Source organism: Diceros bicornis, chromosome 6, assembly GCF_020826845.1.
Source record: "Diceros bicornis minor isolate mBicDic1 chromosome 6, mDicBic1.mat.cur, whole genome shotgun sequence".
Classification (NCBI taxonomy): domain Eukaryota; kingdom Metazoa; phylum Chordata; class Mammalia; order Perissodactyla; family Rhinocerotidae; genus Diceros; species Diceros bicornis.
This window is the reverse complement of record NC_080745.1, coordinates 43,297,507-43,322,567: the sequence shown is the minus strand read 5'-3', so window position 1 is coordinate 43,322,567 and position 25,061 is coordinate 43,297,507. Positions and strand designations below refer to the sequence as shown.

General features: G+C 34.7%; 1 protein-coding gene across 1 annotated transcript in view; it reads left to right on the top strand.

Moving 5' to 3' along the window:
- Window positions 1-25,061, top strand: part of CABCOCO1 (ciliary associated calcium binding coiled-coil 1) — a 115,454-nt gene that overhangs the window by 25,315 nt on the left and 65,078 nt on the right. The window contains exons 4-5 of the mRNA XM_058542672.1: window positions 4,438-4,582; window positions 9,454-9,526. Coding sequence (XP_058398655.1) covers window positions 4,438-4,582; window positions 9,454-9,526 — 218 coding nt within the window. The remainder of the gene's footprint in view (window positions 1-4,437; window positions 4,583-9,453; window positions 9,527-25,061) is intronic.

Here is a 25,061-nt window from a genome sequence, read left to right as displayed (position 1 = left end):
AAGGCCATCATTCGTGAGGAGCCAGGTTAAAGAGCATATACCCTCGACCTAACGTGATGAGAGTGACAGCGTGGTCTTCCTCCCCAAAACCCTTACCCCCGTCTAATCATGACAAAAATAGCAGACAAACTCAAATTGGAGGACACACTACAAGATATCTGACTAGTACCTCTTAAAACTGTCAAGCCCATCAAAAACAAGGAGAGTCTGAGAAACTGTCACAGTCTAAGAAGACATGACGACTAAATGTAGTGTGGTATCCTGCATGGGATCCTGGGACAGAAAAAGACTTTAATAAAAACTAAAGAAATCTAAAGTAAGTGTGAACTTAATAATAAAGTAGCAAAATTTGTTCGTTAATTGTGCCAAATGAACCATAGCAAAGTTCAGAGAGGAAACTGGGTAGGCGGTATATGGGAACTCGCTGTGATATTATTGCACCCTTTCTGTAAATCTAAAACTACTCTGAAATTAAAAGTTTATCGGTAGGGATTAGCCTATTCCTAAAATGGAATACTACACAGCTGTAAAAAGGAAATAATGAGGAAGCTTTCTAGGTATTGTATGGAAAACTATATATTGTTATAAAGTAAAGCAAGGTACAGAATTGTGTGCTTTTGTTTATAAAAGACAAAAATGACAATTTATATATGTTTTTATTCATTATATACAAAGAAAAGCTAGGAAAATAGAGAAAAAAACCAATCATCAAAATTTTCTATAGGGAAGGGTGTGGGAATTGGGCATGTGGGGAACAGGAATTGGAGGAAGTCTTTTCACAGTATATCTTCACATCTGTTTTTGGAACTATGTGAATACATCACCTACGCAAAAATTAAATTGTAAAAAAAGAGTATATGACATGAACAGTCTTAAGCTTCACAACCTCGGAGCTGTGTCTTCACAAACTAGAAACAGAATAAAGGAAAGTAAAACATTTTCGTGAATCACACATTCCAAATTGGACAAGATATTTCCATTTTAAACTTTCTGCATAACTTATAACTGACTCAAGAATATTTCATTTATGTGAAACTGCATATTGTTGATATCAGCTCAGAAATGAATTTTTAACGCTTGAGCAGGATGCATCCAACTCCTCATAAACCATGAGATACTGAAAGTACATATGTAAAACCTAACCAGAAAAAAAGCAAGGGATCCAGTTTTTCCTTCTAGGAGGGAAAAAAAAAAAATCCCCCCAAACCTTTAAACCTATCAAGGTTATAGTTATCATCAGGATAGAATGTAACCTTAGCCAAGTGTGCCAGGGAAGGAGGTAAAGTTGTGTTTATACTTAAACCAAGAGATAGTAGAGTCCTGAGCACTCCCATCCAACAACATCTTAATAGAAAAAGCACGGAAGAGCACAGTCGGGGCTGTTAGCTGTAGCGTGGTCAATGCTAATGTAATGTGGGATCTACATTTTATACTGACTCGATTTTTGATCTGTTTCTTGTCTCAAACTTATGCTGCATTGTCTACAAGGCATTCTGCAGACAACCCACCTGGAATCAAATTGGATCAACTAAAAGATTATGGAACATAGGACTTGTATGTTTATCTCAACAATATACATTTTGGGGTCTAGTTTTCCCAGGGCCTGACCAAGGACCAGTTTTAGAGTGTTAGACAGACTGGATATTTGGCCTCCATCCAGGTCCATGGTCCTAGATTGACTCCCCTGTGTATAACATGAAGATTAGTAAATAACCACAGTATACTTTTTAGTTCTATGAAGTTGTTTTCCCCCAAATAGGAATGATAATAATATGTAACATTTATGTAGGATGAACTTGTGCCAGTCACAGTGCCATTTGCTTTCCAAATGCTGTCTCGTTTAATTTACACACAACCTTGTGAGATAGGTCTATTTTTCTCCCCATTTTAAAAATGAGAAAAATAAATGAGATTCAGAGAGGTTAAATAATTCCTTAAGGTTACAAAGGTCAACCCCAGTGAGTGAGAGCCCATCCTCCTGACTACTGCATCAAATGTGCCTGGCTTTGGGCTGAATTCTAGAAAGCACTATATATATGTAATATACCAATATGTGTATCTTTTCAGTTTACCAGGAGTTTCACATGCATTTCTGATTTGATCCTTACAACAACACTGTAATTTGGAAATTGATATTATTCTCATTTACAGATAAGGAAAATGAAACTCACATTTCCTATCTAATGTTATGAGGCAGTTGTGAGGTACCATCTGAAGTCTTCCAACTTATTAAAGTGTGTTCTTTTACTACTCTAAATTTTCAAAGATAAATTTTATTTCTAACAGCCCTTACTATTTAAATGGTTTAATCTTTCGTATTTTAATCACATCACTAAAAGTGATTTTTGAAAGAGCAAATATTTCAGTTAGATAAGTGAAATGATAATTTTCCTAATTTTTAAAGCCATTATCTATAGAAAGACATTAGACATAGAAAAACAGTTTTAAAAAGTTAGTTATATTTCAACATAAGGAAATAGTCATATAAATGTATTTTTGTGCTTGATAAGTATAATTACATCTAGAATTATAATCAATTATCTAAGATTTTCTTTTTTCTCTGCACTTCTAATTAATACGATTTTATTAATAAAATGATTCAGGTTTTTAATCCATTCATTTCTAAATTGCTTTTATCCAACAGATTTTTCATTTTTGAAGTTACTCCCACAATTTCCAAAAGAAATTTACCATGGAAAAAGAAATATACAATAATAATTGAGCTCCATTTCAAATGATGTCAGAAAGCCTAGTTATCCAGCAATAATTCATGTATCTGGCATACATAAAAGATGATCTGGAGGGAGGCTATAAGAAATGGGCCAATTGTCATTCATTAAAGTGGATTTTTCGGGCCAGCCTGGTGGCGTAGTGGTTGAGTTCACGTGCTCCACTTTCACGGCCCAGGGTTCGAAGGTTTGGATCCCAGGCATGGACCTACACACCACTCATCAAGCCAACCCACAGATTTTAATTGTTATATGGTTTTTTACTTTTTTCTAATTCCTACAAGTAGAAAAGAATCTAGACTAAACAAATGACAAGTTAGTGTTTATAATGTCATCCTAAAATTTTACTTTACTGTCATTTTCTTAGTAATTTTGGGGCATAGCACTTACAGCCCAGAAAGAAAGAATAGCTGTGTACCCCAGAACTGGCTGAGTCCAACAATCAGCCTATGTTCTCATAACTCCTCTGCATTCTTTCCTCCTACCTCCCTGAAAAATCCACTCCATTAGCACGCAGTGGAAAGTTTACTGATGGTTTCCTAAGAGAGAGAGAAGTTTGGTTGGGGTTGGGAGGGTGGAGGTTACACTAAGCTGACATTCACCTGCCCCAGGCAGCCAGTCGGACCTTATTTTTGCTGGAGCCTTTCAACTCTCCACCTCCAGGCTCTTCAGCTTTGTGTTTATGCACACATCACTGGTCAGCAAGAAAAGGACACTCTGGCTCCCTGGATTCATCCTCAGGGCACTGGGAGCGGGGTGTGTGTGTGGATTATAAATAATATTTGCCTGCCACAAGTAAAAATGAGCATAATACAACAAAACATGAAAAAAAGATGGAAGTTAATATTTGTCTTATAGACACTATAAAAGTTAAATCTAAGGCTTCTGACATTTATCTACTTTTTTTCCAATGGGAAATATTCCATAGAAGATGATGTGCCTTTGGTGGTTGATTGTTTTTAGTTGCAAGAGAATAGAGCACAGTCATTGGACTTGTTCATTTTTGGTAATGGTGGCAAAGTGGTTTCAGTGTCACTCTTTTTGCAGTGTCATCTGGCTCTCACCACCACCACCAGGCATACATTGGAGAAACAGCTGACATAAGCTATAAGTCTGTAGCTTGGAAAAGAAAAAAACATCTTGATGTTTTACATAAAAATCCATATTTCTGGCATTTACTGTAAATCTTCAGGCCCAAATTCCCACATGGTAACAATCAGCTAAAGCCAAGTGTTGGTCGACTTTATTCATTTGCGTTTTTAGCTCTGAGTTCAGCTCTGCTGTCTACAGTGACTGATTCTACCCTGTAGGCCTTCCTCACCAGCTAATCCAACCAACTTTTCTGTCATTTCCATATATGCTCTTATTGTAAGACCATAAAATAATTTTTTTTTCTTTTCCATTTTAAAGTGATCTTTAGATGAATTTTGAATTTTTTTTTTTTTTTTTGCATCTTAAAATGGAAACAAACTCTTTAGAAAGTTGTGTAGCATTATACTAATTTACAGTTCTTGGGTGTGTCGGCTGCTATCCTTTTACACAAAGTGTAATTACTAATTTATCATAAAGAAACAACAATAGTTATACCATTTGTCCTGATAAAATACTGAAAAAGTAAATTTTTACACATTAAGGACTATTTTGGATTATTTTGTTTCCAAAACATCTATCGAAATAATGCTTACAACTTCTCTGGATTTTATTTCAGCACTGCATATGTCCTTAGAAGATAGCATAAAATGGCTCGGAGAAGTTATGGCTGAAATAAGACCATCCCATTCACAAAAAAATGAAGAATGGAATATCTTTGATGTAAAACAAGCCAATGCTATCATTGATTACTTAAAAGTCAGGTATGGATTTTTTTTCAGTGACATTTATGTTTCATTTCATATCTTCTATAAAACATCTATTAAATAGAAACTAATTCAATTTTTTGCAAAGTTAGACATTTACAGAATTTATGAGGTAATAAACCCAACCAATAATTAAATAATATTTAAATCTTCCATCCAATAAATAAAAGTCAGGACATTAAATGTTTTGGCTAACCTTGCATTCTTAAAAGAAGGTTTGTTGGGGCCGGCCCGGTGGCGCAAGCGGTTAAGTGTGCACGCTCCGCTGCGGCGGCCCGGGGTTCGCTGGTTCGGATCCCGGGCGCACACCGATGCACTGCTTGGTAAGCCATGCTGTGGCGGCGTCCCATATAAAGTGGAGGAAGATAGGCACAGATGTTAGCCCAGGGCCGTCTTCCTCAGCAAAAAAAAAAAAAGAGGAGGATTGGCGGATGTTAGCTCAGGGCTGATCTCCTCACAAAAATAAATAAATAAATAAATAAAAAAAAAAAAAGAAGGTTTGTGTTTGATAAGTATAATTTCATCTAGAATTATAATAAATTATCTTAGAACTTGATTTTTTTCTGAATCTCTAATTAATACCATTTTATTAATAAAATGATTATTTTAGATTAATCAGACTTGATTACAATAGACTACATTTTTGGTAGTTGGTATTGACATCAAAATTTTACACTTTAAAGAGCAACATTCATTTCTGTTTAAACATTTATTTTAAATGCTTTGTGTTAGAAATTAAAGAGATTTATGTATATATTTCCTCAAATTTATTATGTGACTGAAATATTTTGTAATATTGACCAATTAAACTCATTAAGTTTTTCTTTCTGCTTAGAAAATGATGGTGGATGGAGGGAAAGTATTTTTATTACAGTGATTCTTCATTGGTGAACTAAGAAATCTGTCTTTTTATATAATCTGTCACAAGGTCTGCATTAGAGTCATGCATCTCTCCCAAGGGACATTTTTAGAGTTTGCAAATATTTAAACAAGAGTTGGTAAAAAAAATCTTTCTTTTGCCTAACTAAAAGCTTCTGCAGAATATCTTTGTTCCTCTAATACTATATACTGCAGTATTTTCCAACTTTAAATTCTAAAATTCCAAAATAAAAGGTGCTGCATGATGTCCTAGACACGCTCATGATTTGTTTGGCAAGGATCCTGGTTATAGTCTGGAAGCTTTTTAAATATTAATGTGTTTAATATGATAAGGTTTATATGCTGGTTTCTGGCATGAATTAATAATGGTACATGATATAATGTTTTTATATATAGCATTTGATATAATATGATTTCTTAATATAAAAACATACCTCCTAATGTGTCTCTCACTAAAAGCCACAGTAGTCTTCATAATCGATTAGAGTAAAGCAAGATCCGTGTGGGAGGGTCAGGGGCGGAGGAGAGAGTGGAAATCCAGAACTGGAGGAGAACCTGTTCCCCAAGGTCTTTCTGCCCATCGGGGTTTGGGAGTCCCTGGGTGAGGGAAATTCTCTGCAGATTTGTATAGCATCCTTCTTTCCCTTCTCTCGCTATGTATTTGAACCTGCCAAGTCTCTCTTGCAAAACACATTTTTACAGCTGAGCTCTAAGTCCAGGAGGTTTATAATGGGCACCGGTTCTGATAGTTAACTATAACCACAAAACCCGTGCAGGCGCTGCCATGACCCCTTCTAGATGGTGAAAGATGGCAGCTCTTTTCTCTTTCATCTCATCTTTCTGAACATATATTCATCAAAGTATTTCTTGATATTTTATTTCAGAAAATGGTTAGGTTAGAAGGGGATGTCAGTGTTAGTCACCAGTAGATCGTAACCAGGGTAACTTCACATACCAAAAATCCTTAGTTTTACTTCTCAAAAAAAAAAAAGTAATATTTGAGAGCTTAGTCACATAAAGTAAATCTGAACTATTTTTGATGCTGTTAAATCTTTATATTGTAATTTTAAAGAAATTATACATTTTGAATGTACTTGTTACAGAAAATAAAATATCAGTTAGTAGGATATCTGGAATTGATACTGAAATTGTGTAATGAGAAATGTGCTTTTCTACAACACCTGTTCAGAATGCCTCATAGGTCCACAAATGTAAGTTTAATGGCAGTTAAATCATATAATACTTTCCATTTTAATGATTACCAAGAAATTTTATAAATATGAAGCTAACTCAATTATCAAAAAAAGTATAAACATGTTTCAATCTAACCTGATACTAAATTTACTCAACCAGTGTAAGCCCTTGTCAATTTAGGAAGAGCATTTTTTAGAACATGAACCATAGCACATGAAACGTAACTGGCAATAAAATTGAAATCTTGGGCCAGCCCAGTGGCATAGTGGTTAGGTGTGCATGCTGCACTTAGGCGGCCCCGGGTTTGCGGGTTCGGATCCTGGGCATGAACCTACACTGCTCATCAAGTCATGCGGTGGCGGTGTCCCACATACAAAATAGAGGAAGATTGGCACAGATGTTAGCTCAGGGATGATCTTTCTCAAGCAAAAAGAGGAGGATTGGCAACAGATGTTAGCTCAGGGGCCAATCTTCCTCACACACACACACACACAAATTGAAATCTCATTTGATACTGTTAACAGAATCTAATAATTGTATATTCTGTCATGTGTCTGTGATTTGAAAAAACTAATACCAAAATTCCTCCCCAACATTACTGTAAGTACTGACTAATCTACTTGTGCAATATATACATTTGTTTATATTGTATAACATATACAAATATAAATATAAATACTATTGTAGCTTTTTAATACAAGACATAATTTAGATATATCTGGTCCCAGTACACTTCTGTCCTTGTGTATTCTACCTATTCCCTGGGAATTAGGTGAAGGTTGTGTGCACAGACAGATACTCAATATAAGAAAATCAACACTGCCCCTCCATGCACAACAGGGTATTGTACTTCCTGTCATGGAGCCAGATGTCTTGACCCGTTTTCATTCTGAGTATTTTCCCTTTGATTTAGGACTAAGACAACATGTTTGACAAAATAGTCTGGGGACTTGAGTCAGCCGGAAGTCTAAAGAAAGGGGGAGGAAATGTACATACATAGCAGAAGTGTTCACTTTTGTTCCCATGGAAGGCCACCTAATAGCTCCTTGGTAAAGTTAGAGAACGCCCACCAAGCTGGAGAACAGAATGAGGCAATGGAGGCAACTTGACCTGCCCCTGAGTAAGTGCCTCCTTACGTTCCTCCCTCCCCTCGTCTGTCTCACCCTAGTCCTGGCCTTGCCCCAACCTTGCATCTTTGACCACTGCATCCAAGAAATGCATTTTATTTTCATTGTAAGTAGTGAATTTCCCTTTTGGCATGGGACAGTCTAATTCCCATATGCAATGAGGAGAATAAGGCTGAAAGATTATGAAATTGCTGGAAGGAAGGTTTATGAATTAACTTCAAGATGGAGAAAGGAAAATTTTACACTAGTTCACTGAGAGGAAGCCAAGCTATTTCCAAAATGCACTACAGTCTTTAATTTTTCTACTCAAAATTGGTAATTGCCAGTGTAATATTTTTAACCTTAAAGCTTTCTCTAGGTAAGCAATGTAAGGGCGAGAGAATTTGAAATTATTTTGCTTCATTGAATCATCAGGCTTAACTAATCTTGATGTATTTCCTAGCCAACAAATCAAAGTAATATCAAAAGCTAAGTTAGTTTTCTGAATGTTGATGACTAATTTGAATGTACAAGGTTTTTTCCTTTTCCAAAAAAAAATTACAACGACTGAGTCTGCACACCCATCATTTTTTAATGGATTGTGTTCGTAGTGAGATCAACTGCTAATATAACTCAGGGAGACCCAGCTACCTGAGGATTTCTTCACTGATTTCAAATGAATTGAAACTTTGATCCATTACAGCATTCAGGAGAAGCCATTATTGTACATGCTCTGTAGCTACATTTTGCAAATGTTAATTTCTCAGTTATATTAAAATCAATTTTCTTAAATAGCAAAAGGCACCAGAGTGAAAGAAAAACCACTAAGACAATTTTTTGTTCTTGGGCATTTTGCTGTATTATGAGTTTATTAATTTTCCCAACCAGCAGGAAGAGAATTAGAAAAATTCAAATATTATCACAAACAGGGTATTAGAAGTCAGCCCTTCAGTAAATTTTTAACTTTCAATAATACATTGCTGAGATCTGTAAACTTACTGGAAATATTTGTTTTAAGGAACTTCTATCCTTTGGCTCTTTATAGTTTTTATACACTGACCACCTAATCTTTAGAGTAAGAACTGAAGAAATTATCTTTCTTAAATTAATTCCTCCCTTTGATGTGTGATCAAATATTCTACAAGAAAATCAGACATCTTCTAAATGGATTTAAGTTCATCTTGCATCATTTTTCAGGTGTTATCAAGGATTAATTGAATCTCGAAAGAGTTTGAAAATGTGAGAAGTAATTGATATGGAAGTACGTTATAGAATTCAGTGCCATTCATGCCAGAGGAAACTGATTCCAGTTTGGAGCAAAATATGAAAATAATGTGAAGTTTGGTGTTATTTAGAGGTGGTGCCTTATTTGGTTGTAAGCCAGGAAAAGTCAAGATACAATATAATTGCTTTCCTGTCTCAAACTTATCCACTCATCACAGATTAATTTACTTGATATTATTTTAGGTACTGTGTTATGTTGCCAACATCTCAAAGAGTAAACCTTTACTTTCTTAGCATTTCTGAACAATTTATGTTGGAGTAAATGAGATGGCTAACTCCATAGTAGTGTTTGATATCTTTAGCTTGGTCAATATGAACAGCTTTCCTTTAATAAATACTCTTACATATTTGCTTTTTTTCCTGAAATAAATTTATCAGACTTGCACACTTATTTTTGTATTTCAGCTTATTTCAACATTACAAGCTATATGAGTTTCTGTTCTACTCTACCAGGGAAGAAATTGTGATAGGAACTGAGGTAAGTAATTTATCTAGATGGAACCAATTAAGCTGAATCACTTAATGCATGCTGATCAGCATCTGGATCTCTAACTGCTTAAAGCAACTTCTTGTCGAGATTACTCAAGTGTTAATATAACCAACTAGTAGTTTGCAAAAAAGAATAATTACATAAAGTGAGCTGTGGATTAAGAAAATAAGCTGTCTCTTGTCATTAAAAGCATTGTTAATCACGTATACTTTATGTGTTTATGGATTATTTGACAAAGCTCAATTGGATAGGGTATGTATGTCTTTATACAAATAAAATTAGGCAAAGTGAGATAGATTAATTCAGCTAAGTCTCTTCTAATTTCACATTTGTTTTCAGTCTACTCATTGTTTAAGGCCTAATTCAAATCCCATTTCCTCAATGAAGCAAACCTTCCTTAATTGCATTGTATCTCAAAGGAAGGGTTTAAACAAACTCTTTAATGACTTTCTATCATTTTATTCCAATTGATCTCTTTCTGCTGAATATTGGCTACTCTTACCACACCAATAAGCACATAAATATGCACTGTGTTTATGGTTTTCTAATTATTTCCTGTGGATTGATATAGTCAACACAACCCAGCTGTAATTTCCTTGAAGGCAAAGATCATGTGCTGTTTTTCTACCACAGCATACAGTGTAATGCAGGACATAGTAGCCCCCACTGAATACGACATAAATGATTCAGTGACAGTGCATAGAATAGCAGTTCTACAATAAATGGTCTACCCGGAGACACTTTTGAACAGCCTTACATATAATCACATATTTGTAATTACTAGAAATGAATCCTGGATAACAGAACATCTTAAGGAAGTTAAAGATGCCATAAAATTTGCTTCTTAGGTTCTCAGCTCCTTTAGGAAGCTACATTGCCTAGATGTATAAGGGATAGGAGTGGCCATGTTCAGAAATCAGCAGTGAATAAGGGGATATTTACGTTATCTTTATAATTTTCCTGATGTTAAGAATCAGATGGAATGTGCCAACTACTCCTTCTTCCAGAGGATTGTTATTCTGGAGTTTATAAATTGCTTACTTTATAAAACACCTCAGTCACCATTTCTTACCCTCCATTTGGGTACTTGTTCTAATGCCAGCCTTTTAAAAGTGAGCTTAAGGAAAACAAGCAACTCTTTTTGCTTTTGACTTTCCTTGAAATTTCTTCTTCGCAATCTCCTCATACTGTAGCTTAAATTAAGTGTCACTTGACAAAGTTTCACTGAAAACGTTTTCATTTCAGAATTACATCATATAGTGTGACAGCACTGCAAGAGTTATCAGTTTGGAATACAATCCTATCTCATCTATTCAGCAAAACTTTGGGAAAATGATAGTGGCTTCAACAGCAGCCTAAGCAGATATTTAGAATCATCAAGAAAAAATTTCATAAAGAACTCCCTTTTCCCTTTGTTAATTACACAATTGTGCCTTTATTCTCTGTTGTAAGGATATATTTAGGTGACATTTATGCTTATGGAAAGATAAAATGGGGGAAGTAGACAGGGGTTGGCTCCTTTCTTTTCCATTGTCTTTTGTATTTTTCCCAAGCTGACCAGAGCTATGAAAAAATCCTTAAGGAAAGGATATTGGGTCTTCAAGAATTAGACCACTCATGGAATTTTAAAGGATTAACCAAAGTAGATATTATACTACAATATTTTATGGCATTTTAGAGGTGTCTGATAACCCTTGGTACAAATATCTCTTTTTCAATTAACAACCTTTCATGGAGGAGGCAGGAGACTGCCCCGCTAACATAATTATTCATGCTGACCTCAGTGCTCCAAGACCAAATGAGGGCCACACGACAAACACATAAATGTTCCAAATGTAACTCTCAAGCCAGCATTCAAGTTAAACAACACTGACAATATTTAGCTTCTTTCTTAATCATGGATAGATTAGAACAAAACATAAATCCCCTCTAAGAATAATTGCTAAATATTAATTTTAATTATTAATAAAGAACATATATAAATCATACTCATACTTTTCTTGGATTTCTGTTTAAAGAAAATTGATTTTTTGTTTTTGAACGTAACATTTGTTCCTAGCTTTCTACTCACCTTTTTGAAGAAAGTTCAAGTTATTCTTAGGTCATAGAGGTACATTTCCAGTAAATCATTATTCTTGACCTGAGATTTTCCGTAATCTAGAAATCTTTCTAATAGATATGTTTTTATAAGCAACATGTTTTGTGGTTCATTCAGTGGTTCACAGATCATATATATTGAAAAGGCAGCAAACCACTGGATTGAGCTAGGATAATGACAGAACGGAGCGGAAAATGAAGACAGCAAGTGCCTGTAGTTGTAGCCATCTGACTGGATGAAGTATATGAATGTCACTCACTTTATTTAAAGAAATGAGGACTTCCTTTTAGTCACCCAAGCCAGGAGCACTCCAAGTCAGTTATTTTGACAATGCAATTAGACCATAGACCCTCTCACGTAAGAAGTAACGGAACCAGAATCTCCTTAGAGAATATATATTTTCCTTGGCCTAAGCCCCCAGCCAGAAACCTGGAAACTTCTATGTCTTTTGCTTTTGTTACCTAAAAACTACAAGAAACATTTAATAACTGCACACAAAGAACACTATTGGATATTAGCAATGGTAATGATCAAAAACTCATAGCAGATACCCCAAGTCGTGGTTCTAGCCAGGTATCTACTGCCAGACATGTACTAAAATAAGATGATGCAGCTAAAAAATTATTTATTCATTTATTCATCATATGTTATCCAGTTCTTATTATGCTCTAGGCCTTAAACTAAGTCCCAGGAATACACAATGGAAAGCAACAATTCTTGTCCTCAAGGAGTTTATTGTCTAATGAGAGGAGAGAGATGAATAAATAAGTAATTACAATATAGGGCCAAAAATGGTCTGATCCTATGGGATCAAATAGAAGACAAAGAAAAACATCTAACCCGTAGTTTTAAGGCTCATGGAGGCCTCCAGGACCAAGTAAAATCTAAGAGGAAACCTAAAGTTTGTGAATCAATTAGCCAGACAGTGTGTTATAATTTTGGGGGGACAAATGAAAAAAATTCCACTCAAAATAATTTGATCAATTAAAAAAAGAGAGGAGAGGGGCTGGCCCAGTGGCGTAGCGGTTAAGTGCGCGTGCTCTGCTGCAGCAACTAGGGGTTCGGATCCCAGCCGACCCACTGCTTGTCAGGCCATGCTGTGGCGGCGTCCCATATAAAGGGGAGGAAGATGGGCATGGATGTTAGCCCAGGGCCAGTCTTCCTCAGCAAAAAGAGGAGGATTGGCGACAGATGTTAGCTCAGGGCTGATCTTCCTCACAGAAAAATAAATAAATAAAAAATAAAATAATATTTCCTATATTTCCTAATATTTCTTTTCATTAGAAAAGAATCACATTGATAATAATTAAAACCATAAAGTATTTAGGAATTAAGCTAACGGAAATGTGCAAAAATAATACAAAGAAAATTAAATAGTTTTAGTAAAGATAATTTTTTTTTTAATTCTGAGTAAATGGAGAGACAAACATGTTTCCAGTTGAGAAGACTCAATTTTATGAAGATATCATGTCAACTAAATTAACCTGTAAACTGGGTGTAATCACCATCAAAACACCATGATTTTCGTGGCACTTTACCAAGTAATTCTGTAAAAAAAAATTTTTTTGTTATGGAACATTTCAATTATATACAAAATAGAAGGAATAGTATTAACCCTCATATATCCATTACCTCACCTCAAAAATTATGAAATTATGACCATAATTATTAAGTATTTTAATATGTGACTCTAAAATATAACAAATTTAAAGTAAGTCTTTAATATCATCAAATATACAGCCAATGTTCAAAATCCCCTGATTATCTTATAACTCATTTGTGTTTGTGTTTTCATTTATTTGTCTATCTGTTTGTTTGAAGTAGCATCCAAATAAGATACCTACATTGCAATTAGGTTCTCAAGTCATTTTTAATTTATAGGTTCACTATTTGTATTTTTTTAATTTCCTTGCAATTTATTTGTTGAAGAATCCACATCTTCTATCCCATAGAATTTCCTACAGCCTGGTTCGCTAATTGCATTCCTGTGATATCCTTAACGTGTTCCTCTATCTTTCACATTTTCAGTAAATGGGTAGTTAATGCTAGAAGACTGACCAGATTTCACTTCAAATGTTTAGTCAGAACAATTTATAGATGATTTTGTACAATTTTATTAGGCGGCAAATAATGTCTATTTTTCTCTCTTTTTCATGATGTTAGCAGCCATTGATCATCATAGCCTAGGTCTATTATTTCATTAAGATTTAAAAAATGGTGACAGTCTATTTCATTATTCTCTTTTCATTTATGAGCTGGATACTTCTATAAATAGAAAGTTCCACTCTTCAATTATTTGATTAAACTAAGATATTGTTCATATAGAGAAGACAGGATAAGTTCTTGATTCTTCTCCTTTGTTTAATAGTTTTCAAAATAATAAGTTGGATTTTTAGTATCCTCTAGAAGTAGCTGTGATAGACTGAATAATCCCCCCCACCTGAAGATGCCTGCATACTAATTCCTGGAAGCTATAAATAGGTAACCTTACCTGACAAAAGGGACTTTTTGTGATTTTGTGATTAAGATGTGATTAACTTAAAGGATTTAAGACAGGGAGATTATTCTGGATTATCCATATAGGCTCAATGTAATCAGAAGTCTCCTTATAAGAGAAAAAGGGAGGAAGGAGGGTCAGAGTCAGAGACAAGGAAAGACACTTGAAGATGCTACCCTGCTGGCCTCAAAGCTGGAGGAAGAGGCCAGAAGCTGGGGAATTCAGGTGGCCTCTAGGAGACAGATAAGACAAGGAAACAGATTCTCCTCTAGCGCCTCTGGAGTGAATGCAGCCCTGTCAACATGTTAACTTGAGGACTTCTGATTTCCAGAACTGTAAAATAATAAAGTTGTGTTGTTTTAAGCCAATAAGTTTGTGGTAGTCTGTTACAGCAGAAATAGGAAGCTAATATTGATTTTTACTAATGCTACACATTTGTTGCATTTTGATCCATTTTAATTACTATTCTTATTAATGCTCAAGTTGTCTTATGTTTGTCCAGTGACCCCAATGGTCTATTTACCAATCCTTGTCTGAATATCATACTGTTTTAATTACCATAGCTTTATAGAATGTCTTAGTTTCTGATATGGCAATGCCTTGATATTGTTCTTCTTCAATATTTGGTTGACCATATAGTTTATATATAATAGTTCATTTTTTCTTCAATATGAAATTTAGAATTAAACTCTTGTATATGTGTGTTTCTAGTATATAACATATACCAGTATTTAGAAAAGTGGCATTTAAAATCAGCTGGGATAATTAGCTACAAGTTTGTTGAAAAAAATTAGATTTCTACCTCACACCAAACTTGAAAGTGAGTCTAATTTATTAAGAGATCCATTTCCTATAATGGCAGACATATCCCATAAGGGCGAACTATAATTTGGCCCCATTGAGAATGACCAGAAAAGCTGAACGAGATGTTTTTTAAATATTTAACTGTTTAAAAGTATTGAAGCCAGCAAAGCTCAAAAAAATTATGGGGCCAAGAAATGAACATGGCATTTGAAATAGTTTCTACCTATAGGCATCTACCAGTTTGTAAAAGTGGCTGAAAGTCTGAGAAGCTAAGTAGAGCTTTGGTAGACACAAAAAGCTAAGAGAACAAAAATTGGAGGGAGAGGGAAATATAGTAAATCCCACAAGCTGCATGTTGGGACTCCAAAGGACCATACTTTAAGAGATCAGCCCTCATATGGACTGAACTTCCACTTCAAATTTTCTCAATCTTTGATGGATTTAAGATTATCCACGTATAGTACTGTTAACCTCCTTTCTAAAGTAAAACAAACCTTTGCCATGCTTCAGCTTGTATCAACAGTTTTTCATAACCAATGTCTGTCACTCAATAAAAATCACCAGGCACACAGAAAATAGAAACAGACTTGTAAGTGTTTCAGATGATGAAGTAATTAGTCATGTACTGTAAAATAATTATGCTTAAGAAATAAGAAATATTTTGGAAAATAAAATACAAGACATTGAATTTCAGCAGAGAACTAAAAACTATTAAAAATACTAAATGGAAATTCTGGAATGAGAAAGTATTTAAATAATTAAATTTAAGAAAATAATTAAAATTAAGAGCCAAATAGGTATATTTAACAATAGGTTAGTCATGACTGAAGAGAAAATTGGTAAATTGGAAGGAAGATAGTTCAAAAGAAAATATCTAAAATGAAGCATGGGTAGACAAAAACGTGATAAACACAGAAAAAAGTATACAGAATATGGATAGAGTGAAAAAGTATGACATAGAGATAATTGAAGTCAGTTCCAGAATGAGAAAGTAGATGCAACATTTGACGAGTTGCTTTTCCAGAAATAACCAACTTTAGGCCACAGCTTTAAGATTTACTTTGAACTCCAAATACAAATATCCACATTTAAACATATCATAGTAAAATTTCTAAAAACCATAGGTGGGAGTTCTGGTTTCCAGATCTACATGCAAGGAGCTTGAAGTCACCACTCCATCCTAACAACATGTAAAAAGCTGAACATATTGAAGAATCAGCAACTATTCTTGTATCCATAAGAGAGGGAAGGACACACGACAAACTACTGTCCTGAGATTGGAGAGACAGACAAGTGAATGAGTTTCCACTCATCATGAGTGGAAACTGCTGTGGGGACCAGTGCCAGGGTAGGAAAACCTGAACTGTAATTGATGAATTGCTAGATTTTCAGTGCCAACAACTTTGAAAGTTAAAACTCCAAGGAGTTAACCCAAGTCACGTGGGGCCCCCAGAATATTGTGAGATTTACCTCCATGAGTTTAACCAGATTCTTACAGTAAATATTGAGAAAAATGCCCTCATGCTTCTAGCAGGGGGAGGGGAAAAGGAACCATTTTGAAATAGGCCAGAGCGCTTTGTTATTCTTAACAAGACCTGCACTTAGGGGAAAGTAGTTAACCAGAGCCTAACCTGCCGAGGTGTTATCAGAGCCTAACCAACCTGGGCAAAGGGAAATATCCAACTCCATCCCACTCTAGCCATTCTGTTCCATCTAAGAAGGGAGAAAAAAACTGAGAAACTCTTGTGAAGTTTGCAGTCCAGAGGCACAGGGTCCCTAAAAGACTGAGACCCAATCATAGAGCTATAGAACATGTCCCCTTTTCTCACACCTCACCACCACATTACTAAAGGTCTATTTATGCCAGTTCCTTTTACCTGGTACATCATGTCCAACTATTAAGGAAAAATTATAGGACATACAAAAACACAAAAGACACAATTTAAAGAGACAAATGAAGAATCCAAACCAGATATGACAAGGATGTTAGAATTATCAGGGCAGGAATTTTAAACAATTACGATTAATAGATTAAGGGCTCTAATGGAGAAAGTAGACAACATAGAAGAATAGATGGGAAATGTAAGCAGAGAGATGGAAATCCTCAGAAAGAACTGAAAAGAAATACTGGAGATAAAAAGTGCTGTAAAAGAAACAAAGAATGCGTTTGTTGAGCTTATTAGTAGACTGGACACAGCTGAGGAAAGAATCTCTGAACTAGAGGATATTATCAATAGAATCCTCAAACCAAAAAACAAAGAGAATAAACACTGAAGAGAATAAAACAGACTATCCAAGGACTGTGAGACAACTACAACAGGTGTAACATACACATAATGGGAATATCAGAAGTAGAAGGAGAGAAAGGAATAGAAGACATACTTGAAACAAAAATAACTGAAAATTTCCCCAAATTAATGTCAGACACCAAACCACAGGTACAGGAAGCTCAGAGAACCCCAAGGATGATAAATGCCAAAAATTACATGTAGGCATATCATTTTCTAAGTAGAGAAAATCAAAGATAAAGAGGAAATCCTGAAAGAAGCAGGAGGAGAGAAACAACTTAACCTATAGAGAAACTAATATAAGAATTACATCTAACTTCTCTTCAAAACCCTGCAAGCAAGAAGTGAGTGGAGTGAAATATTTAGCGTTGAGAGAAAAAAAACACCAACCTAAAATTCCGTACCCTGCAAAATTATCCTTCAAAAGTGAAAGAGATATAAAGACTTTCTCAGACAAACAAAACTTCAGGGAATTTGTTGCCAGTGGACCTGCATTGCAAGCAATGTTAAAAGAAGTTATTTAGAGAGGAAAACTTGGATCTTCATAAGTAAGGAAGAGCATCAAAGAAGAAATAAGTGAAGGTAAAATAAAAACTTTTATTTTTCTTATTCCTAATTTATCTAAGAGGTAGCAGTGTGTTCAAAATAATAATATCAATAAGGTATTTGATTGTGTATGTTTATGTATATATATATGCTTAAATATAAGTGAAATGAATGACAGCAATGATATGAAGAGGGAGAGGGAGGAAATAGGACTATTTTGTTATTATAAGGTCCTCACACTACCCATAAAGCAGTATAGTGTTATTTGAAATTGAACTTGGACTAGGTATAAGTGGATATTGCAAACTCTAGGGAAACCACTAAAAAAAGTAAAAAAGGAAGTATAACTGATATGCTAAGAAAGGAAAGAAAATGTAATCATATAAAATGCTGAAATAAAACCACAAAAGTCAGAAAAAGAGTAGAAGACAAATAAAGGAAGAAAGAACAAGGGCAACAAATAGGAAACAGAGATGAATGAGGTAAATATTAATCTAACTATAAGAATAATCGCTTTCAATGTCAATAATCTAAATGCATCAAAAAAAAGAGATTGTCAGAGTACATCAAAAAACAAGCCCCAACTATATGTTTCTACAAGAAATACACTTTAAATAAAGAGACAGATGCAGATTAAAAGTAAGTGGATGGAGGAAATTATACCACACTAATATTAATCAAAAGAAAGCAGAAGTAGCTATATTAATTTCAGACAGAGCAGACTTCAAGTAAGCAAGGTTATCGGGTCTAAAGAAGGACATTACATTATGATAAAGGGGTTAATTTTTCAAGAAGACAAAACAATCCTTAACATGTATGTGAATAACAACAGAGCATCAAACTATATGAGGCAAAAACTAATAGAACTACAAAGAGAAATAGATGAATCCTCTGTCATAGTTGGAAACTTCAATGCCCTTCTATCAGAAGTACAGAGTTCTAGCTACAGAAAATCAGTAAAGTCATAGTTAAATTCAACAACACCATCAATCAAGTGAATAAAATTAACATCTATAGACTACTTCACCCAATAACAGCAGAATAAATACTCTTCTCAAGCTCACACAGAACATTCACCAAGATAGACTACACTGTGGCCCATAAAACACACCTTAACAAATTTAAAAGAATAGAAATCATACAGTGTCTGCTCTCAGACCACAATGGAATTAAATTAGAAATAAATAGAAGATAACTGGAGAATCCCACAGTACACAGAGATTAAACAACACACTTCTAATAACACTGGGTCAAATAAGACATCTCAAGGCAAATTTTAAAATATTTTGAACTAAATGAAAATGAAAACAATTTATCAAAATTTCTGAGATGCAACAAAAGCAATGTTTAGAGGGAAGTTTATAGCATTGAATGTATATATTAGAAAACAAGAAAGATCTAAAATCAATAATCTACATTTCTACCTTAGGAACCTAGAAAAGAAGAGCAAATTAAATCCAAAGTAAGCAGAAGAAAATAATAAGAATTAGAACAGAAATCAATGAAATTGAAACTAGGAAATCAGTGGAGAAAATCAGTGAAACTAAAGCTGGTTCTTTGAACAGATCAATAAAATCGATAAGCCTCTAGCAAGGCTAACTAAGAAAAAAAGAGAGAGGACACAAATAACTAATGTCAATATTAAAAGAGGGGACATCACTACAGATCCTATGGACATTAAAAAAGATAATAAAGGAATACTGTAAACAACTGTATGCCTACAAATTTGATAACTTAGATGAAATGGACCAATTCCTTGAAAGACATAATTTGCCAAAACTCACACAAGAGGAATTAGATGATCTGAATAGGCCTATATCTATTAAAGAAGTTGAATAAATAATTAATAACCTTCCAAAAGAGAAAGCATGAGGCCCAGATGGATTTACTAGTGAATTCTAACACACATATAAGGAAGAAATTATACCAGTGCTCTACAATCTCTTTCAGAAGATAGAAGAAGAGGGACTATTTTTTAATTCATTATATGAGGCCAGCATTACCCTAATACTAAAATCATACAAAGACATTTCAAGAAAAGAAAACTACAGGCCAGTATCTCTCATTAACATAGAAGCAGAGATGCTCAACAAAATATTAGCACATCACATCCTACGGTGTATTCACCATGACCAAGTCGAATTTATCCCAGGTATGCAAGGCTTGTTCAACATTCAAAAGTCAATTAATGTAATCCATCACAATAGGCTAAAAAATAAAAATCACATGATCATATCAATAGATGCAGGAAAAGCATTTGCAAAAACCCAACACCCATTCATGATAAAAACTCTCAGCATACTAGGAATAGAGGGGAACTTCCTCAATTGATAAAGAATATTGACAAAAAACCTACCATTAACCTCATATTTAATGATAAGAAACTTGAAGCTTTCCCACTAAGATCGAGTACAAGGCAGAGATATCTCCTCTCACCACTCCTTTTCAACATTGTCCTGGAAGTTCTAGCTACTGCAATAAGACAAGAAAAGGAAATAAAATTTATACAGATTGGGAAGAAAGAAATAAAACTGTCTTTGTTTGCAGATGACATGATTGTCTATGTAGAAATTCTGAAAGAATTTACCAAAAAAACCCTTCTGGGACTAATAAGTGATTATAGGATGGTTTCGGGATACAAGGATTAATATGCAAAAGTCAGTTGCTTTCCTGTATACAGCAATGAACAAGTGGAATTTGAAATTAAAAACACTTTACCATTTACATTAGCACCCAAAAAAAATTAAATACTTAGATATAAATCTAAGAAAATATGTATAAGATCTATATGGCAAGAAACTACACAACCGATGAACAGGGCCAGCCCCGTGGCTTGGTGGTTGAGTGCGCGCGCTCTGCTGCTGGCGGCCCGGGTTCGGATCCCGGGCGCGCACTGACGTACCGCTTCTCTGGCCATGCTGAGGTCGCGTCCCATGTACAGCAACTAGAAGGATGTGCATCTATGACATACAACTATCTACTGGGGCTTTGGGGGAAAAAAAAACTGATGAACAAAATGAAAAAACTAAATAAATGGAGAGATAGTCTGTGTTCATGGATAGGAAGACTCAATATTGCAAAGATGTTGGTTCTTCCCAGCTTAAAGTATGGATTCAATATAATCATAATAAAAATCCCAGCAAGTTATCTTGTGAACATCGGAAAACTCATTTTTAAGTTTATATGAAGAGGCAAAAGGCCCAGAACAGCCAACACAGTGTTGAGGTGAAGAACAAAGTTGGAGGACTGATATTACTCAACTTCAAGACTTACCATAAAGCTACAGTAATCAAGACAGTGTGATATTGGTTAAAGAATAGACAAGTAGATCAATAGAACAGAATAGAAAACCCATAAATAGACCCCCATAAATATGCTCAATTGATTTTTGACAAAGGAGTGAAGGCAATACAATGGAGCACAGATAGTCTTTTCAACACTTAGTGCTCAAACAACTGGAAATTAATGTTTAAAAAAATGAATCTAGACACAGACCTTATACCTTTCACAAAAATTAGCTCAAAATGATCACAGACCTAAATGTAAAACACAAAATAATAAAACTAGAAGATGACATCAGAGAAAACCTAGATGACCTTGGGTATGGCAATGACTTTTAAGATACAACACTAAAGGCACAATCCACTACAGAAATAATTGATAAACTAGACTTCATTAAAATTAAAAACTTCTGTTCTGGGAAAGTCAATATCGTGAGAATATGAAGAAAAGCCACAGACTGGGAGTAAATGTTTTTGAAAGACACATCTGATTTGTTATCCAGAATGTATAAAGAACTCTTAAAACTCAATAATAAGAGGACAATATGAGTATAAAATAGGCCAAAGACGTTAACAGACACCTCACCAAAGAAGATATACAGATGGCAAATAAACATATGAAAAGATTCTCCACATCATATGTCATCAGGAAAATGCAAATTTAAACAATAATGAGATACCACTGCACACCTATTAGAATGGCCAAAATATGGAACACTGACAACACCAAATGCTGGCAAGGACATGGAGTGACAGAACTCTCATTCATAGCTGGTGGCAATGCAAAATGGAACAGCCGCTTTGGAAGACAGTTTGGCCCTTTCTTACAAAACTAAACATACTCTTACCATATAATCTAGTAGTCCTGCTTCTTGGTATTTACTCAAAGGTGTTGAAAACTTATTTCCTCACATTTGTCCAAACTCATAGGATGTACAACACCTAGAGCAAATGTAAACTATGGCCTTCGGGTGATTATGATGTGTCAATATAGGTTTATCAGTTGTGACAAATGTACCATTCTGGTGAGTGATGTTGATAATGGAGGATGCTATGCATGTGTGGGGGCAAGGGATACAGTAATCCCCACTTATCCATGGGGGATACATTCCAAGAGCCCCAGTGGATGTCTGAAACCACACAGATAGTATCACACCCTATATATACTATATTTTTTTCTATACATACATACTTATGATAAAGTTTAATTTATAAATTAGATGCAGTAAGAGATTAACAACAATAACTTCTCTTTAGCATATCTGAATGGCCAGCATCACTACTCTTGTACTTTGGGGCCATTATTAAGTAAAGCTTGCCTGAACACAAGTACTGCCATATTGCAACAGTCGATCTAATAACAGAAATGGCTACTAAGTGACTAACAGGTGGGTAGCGTATACAATGTGGATACACTGGACAAAGGCATGACACACCCAGGTGGGATGGAGTGGACAGCGCAAGATTTCATTATGCTACATGGAACAGTGTGAAATTTAAAACTTAGGAATTATTCATTTCTGGAATTTTCCATTTAATATTTTCAGACCATGGTTGAATGCAGGTAATTGAAACTGTGGAAAGTGAAACCACAGATAAGGGGGGACTACTGTATATGGGAAATCTCTGTACCTTCCTCAATTTTGCTGTGAAACTTAAACTGCTCTAAAAAAATAAAACCTTAATAAAACATTTTTTAAATTAAGATTTTTTTAAAAAGTGAAGATGATCTTAAAAACCAGCCATAGAGGGGGAAAAGGTATATTTCCTTCAAAGAAGCATGGTAAGATTGACAGCTGACTTCACAACAGAAACAGTGAGAGCCAGAAGACAATGAGGAAATTTCAAACTGTTCTGAGAGAATAATAGTCAATCTAGATTTCTATACCAAGTAAAATTTCCTTCAAGAATGAAATTTTTTTTTTGAGGAAGATTGACTCTGAGCTAACATCTCTTGCCAATCTTCCTCCTTTTTTCTTCCCAAAACCCTAGTAGATAGTTGTATATCATAGTTGCGCAGCCTTCTAGTTGCTCTATGTGAGATGCCACCTTAGCGTGACTTGATGAACGATGCGTACGTCTGCACCCAGGATCCGAACCGGCAAACCCCAGGCCGTCGAAGCAGAACACACGAACTCAACCGCTACACTGCTGGGCCAGCCCTAGAATGAAAATTTTTAAAGGAGGTAATTTTATACAAGCAAAAAGTAAGAGAATTCATTACAAACAGAAGCACACCAAAGGAAATACTAAAAGGTGTTTGCCAGGCATAAAGAAAATGATTCCAAGTGGAAAGTGAGAGAAATAGAAAAGAAGGAAAACAAGTAAAATGATTTAGATAGAGAGAGAGAGAGATAGTTGGATAGATAGATTTTAAATAAATATTCAATGTATAACACATCAATGTTTTGTGTGGTTTAAAATAGAGAATTAAAAGAAATAAATTTAGAGAAGGTAAATGAGTTAGTGTATTCTAAGTTTCTGACATCGTCTGAGAAAAGTAAAAGTACTGACGTTTAAAGTCATTTAATAAGTTGAGGATGCATATTGCAATCTCTAGGGTATGCACTGCATAAATAATAAATGCTAAGCCAGTATTGGAGGAAAATAGAATAATAAACTCACTAGGTTTAAAGTGCTAAATTTAAAATTTCTCATGTAAAAACATGAGAAAAAGAAGAAGAAAAATATTTTTAATTTTGAGATTAAATTTAGTTGTAGAATTGGCCACCTAACATTTTTTTAAAGGTTTAATGACAATACTAGGAACAAAAAAAATTTTTTTTTTGGTGAGGAAGATTGGCCCTGAGCTAACATCTAGGCCCATCCTCGTCTATTTTTTTTTTGTATGTGGGATGCTGCCACAGCATGATTTGAGGAATGGTCTATAGGTCCGCGCCTGGGATCCAAACCCACGAACCCCGGGCTGCCAAAGTGGAGCACGCGATCTTAACCACTACGCCACCAAGCTGGCCCCAAACAAAATTTTTTTTAAAAGGTAACTTGGAGAAAACTTTTGCAAACTAATATATAAAGGTCAAAAATATTTTATCCACAAATAGTTCCTAGAGATAAAATAAGTAAAAGACAAACAAGACAACAGAAACATGGGCAGAGAATATGAACAGACAATCTACATTACTGTTAATTGGATATAAAGATACTCTACCTTTCTAATTATCAAGGAACTGCAAATAAAAAAAAGTATTTTTCAACTATAATATTGGCTAATAGCAAAAAGATTGAATAAAAGTCAATATTAATGAGGATGCATGAAAACAGCTCTATGGTAAGAGGGTGGTGAGAAGTTAGATTTGTAAACCCACTTTGGAGAGCAGATTAGCAAAATCAAATGTGAATACGCTTTGTCCCCCAAATTCTAATTACAGTCATGCATCACTTAACAACAGGGACAAGTTCTGAGAAATGTGTCATTAAAGGCAATTTCATCGTTGTGCAAACATCCCAGAGTGTACTTCCACAAGATAGTGTAGCTTACTGTACACCTAGGCTATATGGTACATCTTACGGGACCACCATCGTATATGAGGTCCATCCTTGACCAAAAGGTCACTATATAGCACGTGACTACATAAGAATTTTGCCCGTGGACGTACTCATATTATGTAAAGGTGTTTATATGTAGATATGCATCAAAACATTGTTTATAACAGCTAATAATTGCAGAAGATTGATCAGAATGAAAATAGTTAAATAAAATGAAGTATAATCACAGTATAGAAAACTATCTATTCTTCAGAAGGAATGCAGTAGATCACGATGTATGGTTAAGATCTCAAACATATTCTTAGTGAAAAATGTATAGAAGTAGAAAAATGTGAATAGTGCTTCTATGTATTTTTTAATGCAAATAAACATGAAAATATATAGAATGTATATGTATTTAAGTGATAGTAAAGAGACTAGAAGGATTTATACTAACCATTAACATGGCATACATTTGGGCAATGGAGAGGAAGTAGGTGTTGGATAGGATGTGAAGACGGAC